This window comes from Salmo salar, chromosome 15 (assembly GCF_965601325.2).
Source record: "Salmo salar chromosome 15, fSalSal1, whole genome shotgun sequence".
NCBI lineage: Eukaryota > Metazoa > Chordata > Actinopteri > Salmoniformes > Salmonidae > Salmo > Salmo salar.
The window spans coordinates 81008846-81022218 of NC_138305.1; the positions used below are offsets into that span (position 1 = coordinate 81008846).

Below are 13373 nucleotides of genomic sequence, written 5' to 3' on the forward strand. Positions count from 1 at the left end.
ACATGGCTTAGCATTAGCTCATCAAAATCAGTACAACCTTCAAAAAAAAGTATTTTACACACATCATACACATCATTACAATCTATGCAAGAATTAGAATGCATGATTTGTCACCAGAACTTGAACACGTGAATAAAACAGTGAATACATTATGCTCCTTACATACATACGATATGCTCCAGTAGAAACGACCACGCGGTTTACAGAAAATAAGGGACTGATTGAAACGCACACATGTCAAAGTTATTATTTGTAAGGAAAACAACAATGAAGGCAATGCGAGCGCCAGCCAGAAAATGTGCCGGAGTTTGTGCTAGACAGCGCAAATGTCTGCATATTTGATCTGGGGAAACACTGGAGAGGTGCTTGTCTGGTTCAATCAAGCCTCAAGTTGTCCTCAACAGTGAAATGGTCTACTTCTATGTGAATTAATGAGGAGGCGGAACACACATGGTGAAAAGGTTAATGAAAGCAGTTGATGGGTTACTAAAACAGCTCTACCTCTTGATTGGTAGAAGCTATTCCTGTTCTGTTTTCAGATTTGAAAATTAGAGGAAGATTTCATATGCTGTAAGTTTATGTCTGACTTGTTGGGGGTAGTGGTCAAAATGGCAGTTGTTTTTAAAAAGTTACAGAAAATGTTGTTGATACGGTTACTAAACCAGCTGTAACGTTGGATCGGTAACAGATCATTCTGAGGTCCTGAGGCCCATTGTCGTGTTGAATAGAATATGAAGTAATTAAGCATACTATCTATATACAGGGTCAGTTCCAGTACCATATTTACAATGTGCAGGGATACTGGAGTGGTAGGGGTAGTTATTGTATGTATAGGGGTAAGGTGACTAGGCATCAGGATATATGATAAACGGAGTAGCAGCAGCGTATATGATTGTATGTGAGTGGGTGTGTGTGTTTAGTCAGTATAAATGTATGTGCATATTACTGCATGTGTGTGAGAGCAAATGATGGACTGAGTGTTTGTATGTGTTGGAGTATCAGTGTGCGTAGTGTGTAGGGCCTTGTGAGTATGCATAGAGACAGTACAAAAAAAAAGAATAAAATACAAAAGGTCAACTCCCACCTAATGAAGCGTTAAAACTTGGTAGAAGCACCTTTGGCATCAATTATAGCTGTAAATAAGGACAACATCTATTCATTCACCAGTTTATTAGGTACAGGCATCTAGTACCGGGTCGAACCCCCCCCCCCCCCCCGTCTCCAGAACAGCCTGAATTTTCTGGGGCATGGAAACATTACTCAATTGGTATCAAGGGATCTAATGTGTGCCAGAAAAACATTGACACCAGACAGGATGGGGCCAAATCCTGACTCTGCCATCAGCATGATGCAATAGGAATCGGGATTCGTCGGATCAGGCAATGTTTTTCCACTCTTCAATCATCAAGTGTTTGTGCTCGCGTGCCCACGCCCACTGGATGGCATTTTCTTGTTTTTAGCTGTTTTTAGTAGTGGTCGTCTGCTGCAATAGCCCATCCGTGACAAGGACCGATGAGTTGTGCATTCCGGGATGCCGTTCTGCACATCACTGTTGTACTGCACCGTTATTTGCCTGTTTGTGGCCTGCCTGATAGCTTGCACGATTCTTGCCATTCTCCTTAGACTTCTCATTAACAAGCAGTTTTTGTCCATAGGACTGCCACTGACTGGATGTCGCACCATTCTCTGTAAACCCTAGACACTGTAATGCGTGAAAATCCCAGGAAATCGGCCGTTTCTGAGATACTGGAATCGGCACGCCTGGCACTGACGGTCCTGCGTACCTCAAAGTCAATTAGGGCACTTGTTTTGCCCATTCTAACGTTCAATTGAACAGTAACTGAATGCCTCGATTCCTGTCTGCCTGTTTTATATAGCAAGCCATGGCCACGTGACTCACTGTCTGTAGGAGCGAACCATTTTCCTGAACAGGGTAAATAAACTGGAAAATTGATTTTGTTAAAATTGCTCAAGGTAAGTAAATTCAAATCAAACTTTATTTGTCACATGCACCGAATACAACAGGTGTAGACTTTACCGTGAAACTCTTACTTACAAGCCCTTAACCAACAATGCAGTTCAAGAAAGAGTTAAGAAATTATTAACCAAATAAACTAAAGTAAAAAATTATAAAAAGTAACACAATAAAACAACAATAACGAGGCTATATACAGGGGGTACCGGTGCCAAGTCAATGTGCGGAGGTACAGATTAGTCGAGGTAATTTGTACATGTAGGTAGGGGTAAAGTGTCTATGCATAGATAATTTTGGTTAGGAATCATTCATGGACAGCAATGTTCAAACCTTGTGTCTCTGATTTTCAGCCAGATTTAAATTAAGGACTGAGACTGGACTTCTCAGGAACACTGACCTCTTGGAAAGACATTCTGGTGTGTCTTTGGCATTAATGTGTATGTAATTGTCCCACTGAAAAATAAAACTCTATCACAGGGTTAAATATATAGAAGACTGATATTTTCCTCTAACTTTTAAGCTGGGCTTTGCTTCTTTCATATTTATTTTGACCCTGACAAACTCCCTGTCCATTTCAGTGACAAGCATACCCATAACATGATGCTGCCACCACAATACTTGAAAATACAGAGTTTCACAACATTGCATTCACTCCACATTACTGGCCTGTAGGAAAAAGTGAAAAGAAGAAAGCCTGTGTTAAATCTATTTAAAATCGTCCATTATGTTTACAACAAGGCCCATACGTAATATTGCAAGACAACATAGCAAATAAATTCACTTTTTGGCTTCAAATAAAAACTTTAGATTTTGGTCAAATCAAATACAATACATCACATAGTGAAATGCTCTGTATTTCCAAGTAATGTGGTGGCAGTGACTGGGGATATGAAAGGAGCAAAGCCCAGGAAAACCTGCCTCGGTTTTCTGAATACCTAACCCGGGGTAGACTTTTATTTTTCACTGGGACACAAATGTTAATGTCAAAGACACACCAGAATGGAGGGGTCCTGAGGGGTCCAGTGTCAGTCCTGACTTAAATCTGCTTGAAAAATAAGAGACAGTGTTTGAATATTGATGTCCATCAATAATTCCCAATAAAATTTACTGAGCTTGAGCAATTTTGACAAAAACAATGGAGATATGTTGCCCTAAGAGTCGAAAGTATTTACAGCTGTAATTGCTGCCAAAGGTGCTTCCACCAAATATTAATTCTGGGGTGTGAAGACATATGCAATCAAGACATCTTTGTTTTTAATTCTTTATTCATTTAGAAAATGTTATGTACTTTTTCTTTCACTTTGATATTGAAGAAGGTTGTATAGATCTGTAGGGGAAAATTCGAATGTAATCCCATTTTAGATGTCATTTTAAGGCATTGAAATGTGACAACTGTTCAAGGGGTGTGTAAACTTTCACTAGGCACTGTATATTTGTTTTTTAGTTAAGTTCAAGTTTTAATTTGCTTCTTCCAATCTCCCCTAGTGCATTTAGATGTTTTTTACAGACTACAGTATACTCCCCCAGCCATCTGGATGGACGCAACATGCTGCATAATTCCACCTGTGGCTCAGAGACTGAGAGGCAGATCCCATTGCTAAACTAGACAGACAGACCCCCCAGTTCAAGATGACAACACAGCTATCCCCCGGGGCCCTAGTCTTAGACACGTTTGTCTTATCATCAATTTCTGTCTTATCATTGAGTATATAACCTTACTGGAGGGTGGAATTAAAGATGCCTTTATTCAGAATAGCACTTACAAGCCTATTGCTATCTTTTTGAGTTTTTGTGTGTATTTCCGGAAGTGTGTTTGTATGCGTGCTCCTGTGTGACAGAGTGAAAATAGGTTGAGTGTGTTTCACATTGTTCAACAGTAGGTAGTATAGTTGTGTTAGTTTGATCATGTGTGTATGTCAGAGGACCCGACTCCACATGTTTGACTTCCTTCCATGTATCCCATTCCAGCCACTACAATGAAACGGTCCTCCTATAGCTCCTCCTCTGGTGTATGTGCATGCTCACGTGTGTGTGTGTGTGTGTGTGTGTGTGAGAGAGAGTGATGAACAGGTCTGCCTGTCTCCTGTGGTGTGTGTGCGTCAATGTGACATTTGGGGGGTGCAGAAGTCCTGGACCCAGACAGGTCAGAGTGATGGAGTAGCTTGGAGGCGAGCCACACTAACGATGTGGCTGTGAGGGGGATACACACCGGACATGCCTTTGTGCTCTTCTATTACACCAGGCACTGACTAACACAGAGCTATTTGTGAAGCTTCCATTCTGTGTTCTACCGCTCTCTCTATAATGTTAGCTCAACTGTAAAATATTGACGGTCACATTTTCATGTTAAGAAGGGAATAGCTGTTTTTTTTTTCAGGGAAGATCCATCTGTGTCCTAATTTTAGGCGGCAAACAATTTGTAAATTGGTGTTCATGATCTCATCGGTGTGTGTGTGTCCAGGTAACCAGCCGTCGCCCCTGTCGTCGGTGGAGAGCTACAATCCTGTGAAGCGGAGTTGGGAGTACGCTGCCCCCATGCCCAGTCCCCGCTGCTCCTGTTCACCCCTGCAGACCCCCAACATGCTGTTTCTAATCGGGGGCGTGGCCCAAGGACCCAGCAACGCCGTGGAGGCTCTCTGTCTCAGAGAGACTGTGTGACACACACACACGTACACAGAGACAGACGAAGGACTCAATGCAAGCAAATTCAATGTGTGCAGGGGATAGACACTCATACAGACTTTGTTTTTGCCTTTGAACCTTGCAGTTGGTGGGCAGGATCAAGGACAGTGACCCTGACACCTGTTTCTTTCAATGGAGAAACAAACACTTTTCTACATTTTAGAGACATAAGAGGAGTCAAATAAATAAGCAAAAAACAACACCACAGACACACAGACACACATACACACACTACACAAAAGACGCCTTTGAACAGTACAGCATTTTTCTAGAAAAAAGCAGAGTACTTTTCTGCAAACTAAAGGAACTTCGGGCCATATCTGTTTCACTACAACAGTCAGGCTGCAGTGGCTTGTTTAGCCACTTTTCTATCACCTTACAAAAGTAGAGAGTTTAGGATATAACATTGGTGTATTTGTCTGTGTTTTGGTACCTTCACAGCCAGGCGTGTGTGCATATAGCATTGCTATACACGTGGTGTTAAAATCCCACACACCACACATCTAGAATGGCAAGCCAATCCCTGCACTGTAGCATCCAGAGACGAGTGCTTTGGCACTAAGAAACATTTCCCTTTTTTAGAGAAAAATATATATAGATTTTACCTCAAGAGCTTTGCAATGAACAATATATGAAAGGCAAAGGACCTAAAGGCAGGACAAAGTGCATGCTCAGAAAGTGTTTTTATTTCAGATAATCCTTAAAAAAAAGAGAGACGGAAAGAGAGAGCGAAAGAGAGGGAAATTGGAAATGTGTTTTTAAATGGAAAATCGTAAATGGAAAGTTCACCGCTAGACAATATTTGGGGAGTTTTTCCAGTCTCCCGACATAATTATGAGTGATGAGAGGTGTTTCAGACATAATTATGAGTGATGAGAGGTGTTTCAGACATAATTATGCACCATAGTAGTATTATTTTTTTTTCATGCCGGGAGAGTTTGATTGAGCCTGCTGTCTGATTTAAAAATTAATGGAGTCATGTTTTGTAGCAATTATTGTGGCCTTTGTGTTTTGCCAATTACACATACATGCTAGCAGCGAGTTGATATGGTTGGCCTTGTTCAATAGAGCCATTGGACTTGTCTCAACGATGTTCCTATCTGCCACGACATTGCAGGATACCTAGGTTGACAAAATTTTCCTGGCTTTGTAAAGACTACAGCCTGACAGGAGCCCTACTTTGCTTTTCAAAATGGCATCGGTACTATTTTCTAACCATTAATGGGAGCTATGTTACCAAGATGGCTAAGTAATTACAATGGCTGCTTCTGATGATTCCTCTTTCCAAGAAGAACTTCACGACGAAACCGTTTTTTGATGTTCTTTTACATACTAACATAGGGACATACTGCCCTATCCATTTGAGCCGGAATACACTGAAGCCGAATTGAGACAGCGAGAACAAGAATTGCGAGACCAGCAAACAACGATGGGGAGCCACGGTCAGACTCCGACTGGTGGTACCTATGAGGGTGCTGTCCAGCCATGCCAACAGAAGAGGAACGTCTGTGTTGCAACAAATTCTCTTACTGGAGAAGGTCACTGCAGACCCCATGGATCATGTGTATGTGACAGACCATCGAAGTTTCGACTCACATATGGATTTTGGTATGCTGGAGACGTTCTTCAGAACCTTCAAGATCAAGTGGCGGAGGCAGCCTAGACCAGCTGGACCAGGAGGGAAAATGACAAACTAGTAAGTTATTTTGCTGTCGGTAGCTAGCTAAGTTCTCTTTTCACATGAGGCAGTATTTTTCAGCACAGTATAATTTTGTGATCGTTGTCCCGCACAGTATAATTTTGTGATCGATTCGGCGATGACAGGGCTTGCTAATACCACAAGCCAAGTTAAGCTAACTAGCTCTGTTTGCTATACCCAAAATGTACTGTAGCCTAATGCAGCTCGCTAGATAGCTAACATTTGCCTAGCTAGCCTCAGTAGCTAACTAGCTCATGTGCGTCTGTGAGATGTGTAATATTCTGCACCGTGCTGCTACAGTAAGAATACAGACAGTACACAACGATTGCCCATGAAAGTCTAATAGCGTTTTTGTCATTCTCTTACAGACAATACTGCTTGGTGGCCTACAGATTATTTTTGGAGTTTGTTCTACATGGGAGAAGCTAGGCAGAGGACACCGAATCCCCTTGCCTGCATGTGTTGTTGGAGCCATATTAGCAATTTATCCCTCACACAGTGGACAGTATGTTAGATACAAATAAGTTGATGACTCAAGAGGAGAGTGTAAGGTCCATAACAACAATCTCCCCTTGTATCAAAGTGACTCTGAACACCTCACTGCACCCCTCAAACAGGCCATATGCAAGTATTCCCATTGTAGAACTGTAGTATTTATTATAGGTGTTAGTAGTATATTTTTCTTCTACTGTATAAATGTCATACAATACATTGCCATAACTGTTCCTGCATACTGCTGTGTAAACTCACCTTGGTCTCCAGAGCAAATAAACTTTGTCTGGAATAAAAGCCATGTCTACTTATTTGCCACATTGACAGACTATTCTATTGTTGTATTAAAACATGTTTAATTCTAAACAAATTAAAGTTGAAATGATGCAGCAACTTCCTGCATCATTTGTTTTAGCAGTAAGATTGTAGCTAGTTACTTCCAAATACATTTAATGATTATCACAATGAATTGATCCAGAAGTTGAAGTCAACACTTTATTGGTTTCTGATGCAGCTGGAATCATTTAGCCAGTACTCATGTAAAAAAGATTATATAAAACATTTGATCAAACACCATTATATACAAACTCAGCAAAAAAAGAAACGTCCCTTTTTCAGGACCCTGTCTTTTAAAGATAATTAGTAAAAATCAGAATAACTTCACAGATCTTCATTGTAAAGTGTTTAAACACTATTTCCCATGCTTGTTCAATGAACCATAAACAATTAATGAACATGCACCTGTGGAACGGTCGTTAAGACACTAACAGCTTAGACGGTAGGCAATTAAGGTCACAGTTATGAAAACTTAGGACACTAAAGAGGCCTTTCTACTGACTCTGAAAAACACCAAAAGAAAGATGCCCAGGGTCCCTGCTCATCTGCGTGAACGTGCCTTAGGCATGCTGCAAGGAGGCATGAGGAATGCAGATGTGGCCAGGGCAATACATTGCAATGTCTGTACTGTTAAACACCAAAGACAGCACTACAGGGAGACAGGACGAACAGCTTATCATCCTCACAGTGGCAGACCACGTGTAACAACACCTGCACAGGATCGGTACATCCGAACATCACACCTGCGGGACAGGTACAGGATGGCGGCAGGTAGACTAGTGGTTAGAGTGTTGGGCCAGTAACCGAAAGGTTACTAGATTGAATCCCCGAGCTGACAAGGTAAAAAATCTGTTGTTCTGCCCCTGAACAAGGTAGTTAACCCACTGTTCCTAGGCCGTCATTGTAAATAAGAATTTGTTCTTAACTGACTTGCCTATTTAAATAAAGGTTAAATAAAAAAATGGCAACAACAACTGCCCGAGTTACTCCAGGAATGCACAATCCCTCCATCAGTGCTCAGACTGTCCGCAATAGGCTGAGAGAGGCTGGACTGAGGGCTTGTAGGCCTGTTGTAAGGCAGGTCCTCACTAGACATCACCGGCAACAACGTCGCCTATGGGCACAAACCCAGACAGGACTGGCAAAAAGTGCTCTTCACTGACGACTCGCGGTTTTGTCTCACCAGGGGTGATGGTCGGATTCGCATTTATCGTTGAAGGAATGAGCGTTACACCGAGGCCTGTACTCTGGAGCGGGATTGATTTGGAGGTGGAGGGTCCGTCATGGTCTGGGGCAGTGTGTCACAGCATCATTGGACTGAGCTTGTTGTCATTGCAGGCAATCTCAACGCTGTGCGTTACAGGGAAGACATCCTCCTCCCTCATGTGGTACCCTTCCTGCAGGCTCATCCTGACATGACCCTCCAGTATGACAATGCCACCAGACATACTGCTCATTCTGTGCATGATTTCCTGCAAAACAGGAATGTCAGTGTTCTACCATGGCCAGCGAAGAGTCCGGGGATCTCAATCCCATTGTGCACATCTGGGACCTGTTAGATTGGAGGGTGAGGGCTAGGGCCATTCCCCCCAGAAATGTCCGGGAACTTGCAGGTGCCTTGGTGGAAGAGTGGGGTAACTTCTCACAGCAAGAACTAGCAAATCTGGTGCAGTCCATGAGGAGGAGATGCACTGCAGTACTTAATGCATCTGGTGGCCAAACCAGATACTGACAGTTACTTTTGATTTTGACCCCGCCTTTTTCCAGGGACACGTTATTCCATTTCTGTTAGTCACATGTCTGTGGAACTTGTTCAGTTTATGTATGTTGTTGAATCTTGTTATGTTCACACAAATATTTACACATGTTAAGTTGCTGAAAATAAACGCAGTTGTTAGGGAGAGGACGTTTCTTTTTTTGCTGAGTTTATCTACCGCTAGCAATATCTATACCACAATGCAGTTGTAGGCATTCTATATTATACTACAACGTCAGTCTAACTGAATATGGATGTTGTGTTGGTTGAATGTTCCAGGCAGGGTCCTGAATGTTCTTAATCTGGTTAACCTCGTCTTGTGTTGGGCAATGGCAGCTGGTCTGGCAGAACTTCATGAGCTCTTGCCAGACCCGTGCAGTCTTTGCCTCTCCCGAGTCAGATGATGTTGAGCTTAAGCATGTTCACGGCTGAAAGCTCTCATCCAATGGGTCTACAGGATCTGTACTACTAAAGCTGGTGTCCAGGTCATCAGCAGCAGGATTAGTCTTTAGAACATACACTAGTCAGTGATTAGCCAACATTTAACTACTTTGTCCCCATCAATACACACTCAAACAAGGTACTATATCCCCCTATCCCCCTCATGTCAATAGATAATGCATACTAACTGTCACACACAATACACACCCCCAACAGACACCAGTCAGTCACCCACACCATCCCCTCCTTACTAATAACTCATGTTTTTCTCCAATTTAGACTTCAAGTTTTGCATAAGCAATCAACTAAGTCTCCATAATACAGAGAAAAGTTGTAGCCTACTTATAAACACACCAACTATGACAACTAGACACAGACCATGTTTATCCCAAGCTCCAGTTAATTTTTTTGCTCATGGAGTCATTGAAGGAAAAGGTGACTTACACTAGTACCTGGTGCTGAGCTTGATGTTGATGCCGCTGCATATGTTGAATGGGAACACAAAGGCTAGTCATGTTAGCCTCTGCGGTAGTTAGCTTGCTAATGTAACCTAAGGTTAGCTTGCAAAGTTACAAATCACATCGCCATATACATAGCAGCTGGCTAATTACATTGATTTGCTTTGGGATATCTAGCCAGCATATTATGAAAGCTAGCTAGAATTTGGTTTAGATCAACAAATGTAGTTAGCTAGCTACTGTAGCAAAGTTAGCTACCTTACCTCTGCTTGACTTCTTTAGTAAGGTAACCAATGAAATGTTACCCCATCATCTTGTGCTTGCTTGTAGTTTGCACATCCAGGTACTGAGCACCACACCATGACAAAACTTTACAGTTGTTGTCGACACAAAAATTAAAATAAATAGTTATTCTCAAGCTGATGTTCTATGACCGAGTGGCTTGTCCAGTGAGTAACATTAGCTACCTGCTGACATCCATTCTCAACTGGATCCACCTCGACAGGGGGCGGTAGTACGTTCTGATATGAATTCGCTATGAATTCTGGATATTGTGGTTTGCTTACAACCAGGAAATGTAGATGGCCTGTTTCTTCCGGTGAGATGCAAAAACACTCGCTTTTGCATGTAGTGAGGAAGTAAACATTTTTTATGACACATTATGTTAATAACATATACATTTGATTTTATTTATTTAACCTTTATTTAACTAGGCAAGTCAGTTAAGAACAAATTCTTATTTACAATGACGGCCTACCCCGGCCAAACCCGGACGACGCTGGGCCAATTGTGCGCCGCCCTTCGGTACTCCCAATGGACAGATACAGTGAAAGAGCAGTGGTAAAATGTCCCTTTAATAGAAAGACCATGCTGCATTTTCCTGAGCCCTCCTGTAAAAATACCTTCCTTGTTCAGCCTTGCCTTCTCAAGGACCAGATAAGAAATAGAGAGAGCAGGAGTGGTTTTAGAGCTAGTGTTGGAGGACAGAGGGTGGAGTTCACATTTGCTTGTTCTAAAAATATATTTTTTGTATATATTTTTTTCCTTTCCTTGGCCACCTATGTATAACCCCACATATTATGGATCATGATGTATTTTTATTTTTAGGATTTCATCCTAAACTAAGCTGGCCCAACTGTGTCCTACACCTGTTCAGGCTGTGGCTTCTACTCTCTCTGGTTGTCTTATTGACTTTTATTTATTCAGGGTAGCACAATTGAGACCATGGTCTCTTTACCAATGATGCCCTGAGTACAAAATGTTTCTCACCAACAGGAACAAAAATTAACATTACAATAAAATAATTACCTGGTTCATGACTTTATTCATTATTGTGTTCATCAGCCTCTCCTGTTGCACAGTCCTTTGATGTGCTAAATTACAGGCTGGAGGGCTGGGGCTGTGGCTGGTTAGTAGAGCTGGGGCTGGTTAGTAGGGCTGGGGCTGTGGCTGGTAAGGAAGGATGTGGCTGGTTAGTAGAGCTGGGGCTGTGGCTGGTAAGGAGGGCTGTGGCTGGTTAGTAGGGCTGGGGCTGGTAAGGAGAGCTGTGGCTGGTTAGTAGGGCTGGGGCTGGTTAGTAGGGCTCGGGCTGGTAAGGAGAGCTGGGGCTGGTTAGTAGGGCTGGGGCTGGTAAGGAGGGCTGGGGCTGGTTAGTAGGGCTGGGGCTGGTAAGGAGGGCTGGGGCTGGTTAGTAGGGCTGGGGCTGGTTAGTAGGGCTGGGGCTGATAAGGAGGGCTGGGGCTGGTTAGTAGGGTTGGGGCTGGTAAGGAGTAAGGAGGGCTGGGGCTGTGGCTGGTAAGGAGGGCCTGGTCTGTGACTGGCTAGGAGGGCTGGGGCTGTGGCTGGTTAGGGGATGACTCAGCAGGGTTATTGGCACAACCATAAAATGATGGATGTAACACATATATGTATATACGTAAATAGATTTTCGTCAGTGGAGAGAATGCTGTATTCATTAGCAGTTTGAAGGGGGCTCACGGTCTCCTCTGCAGAAAATAAGCTCTGGTTTCTAAGCTCTTGAGTACAGTTCAGTTTAGACAGTGCTCACACACCCTCAAGGCATTCTATGGGGTTTCTCTGTCGTTCTGAATAACATTTCCGAGGTAAAATCAATTTTCAGATGTGCTCCACTGGCGCTGACGAGACATATGACTCAACAGTGTAAACTACTGTTTACTCTAGTTCTGTACTGTAATCTCATCGCTGCTGGTTTTATAAACATAATAGTGTTGTAGAGCATTCAGTACATTTACTTTTCCCATTTGTTTTCTTTGTAGTACTGATCTCCTTATGCAGTCTATTAGACTCAGTCAGGTTTTATAACATGTCTCTCTGCCTTTTCTTCATGGGATAAAATACTGTATGATGAGTCCATACACTACATATTTCCGAACTTACTTACATTTGATTGATAGAAATCATTTCAGAACTGTGTCTTATTTTCACCATCAAAGCCTCTGTTTTTGAGCGGTTCACTGTGACCATGTGGTGTCCAGGCAACAGTCACTGTGTCACACCCGCCAGTAGCATTACTGTGTTATAGTGAGTCAAGTATTGTTGCTTTTCCTTCCAAAAGAAATGAGTATTTAAATAATTTATGTTATCTCTGTTGTTTTAACCCCACAGTGCTTCTCCTGCAGGTGTTTATTTGTGTTGTGTGGGTTGAGTTGTACAGATTCGGGTTTGTGGTGCTGTTGCCCTGTCGTGTTGACACAGTCCTGATATCTCTCTATGATGCTGTGCTGTGACGTGTTTCCATGGTGCGTAACCACGGTGATGGTGTTAGCTGATGATCTCTGACTGTATCAAGTGCACTGTGTGTCTGTGTGTCTTGACTCCTGTCTCAAGGAGGGAGGCTACAGTATGTGTCTGAATATCACAGAGGGGTTCAATGGGAACGAAAGCCTGTCACAATTATTTTAATTTCAGGTTGATGTTTGAAGCCATGAAGCCAGATGAGTTTGCTTTGGTAAAGATATATATATTCACACACACACACACACACACACACACACACACACACACACACACACACACACACACACACACACACACACACACACACACACCACACTAATTATGTCACAGCACATCCACACATACTAATTATGTCACAGCACATCCACATCTGGAGAAGGAGATTCCTATAAATGGTACGGTATGGATGAGGAGAGGAACAGCTGTCATATGAAGTCTGTTGCTGAACCTCAATCAATTCTCCTGAAAACCAAATAGGACACTCCCATAACTTATCTGTTGTGTGTGGCATCTTTCATGTTCTAACTGACAATCAGCAGGAACTGTTTTACTCCTATAACGGGAGATGGTTATATTATATTATATATTATATCATATATTTTATATTATAATTTCGGTTATATATTCAACAGAGAAATATGGACACCCAGACCTCTAAATAACTCAGCTTTGGTACTCACCAGCCAGAAGAGAGGAGCCAGTTAGTCAGCCCTCTAACAGACCTGATAACTCCCCCAAGATGATGCCTGATGGCTGGGCAGCATCATGTTCTGTAGC

General features: G+C 42.5%; 1 protein-coding gene across 1 annotated transcript in view; it reads left to right on the forward strand.

The window, feature by feature from the left end:
- LOC106572099 (kelch domain-containing protein 8B) overlaps positions 1–11151 on the forward strand; it is a 48885-nt gene extending 37734 nt beyond the window's left edge. Inside the window, exon 4 of the mRNA XM_014145928.3 lies at positions 4437–11151. Within this exon, the coding sequence (XP_014001403.2) occupies positions 4437–4633 (197 nt within the window). The 3' untranslated portion in view covers positions 4634–11151. The remainder of the gene's footprint in view (positions 1–4436) is intronic.
- The last annotated feature ends 2222 nt before the right edge of the window (positions 11152–13373 follow it).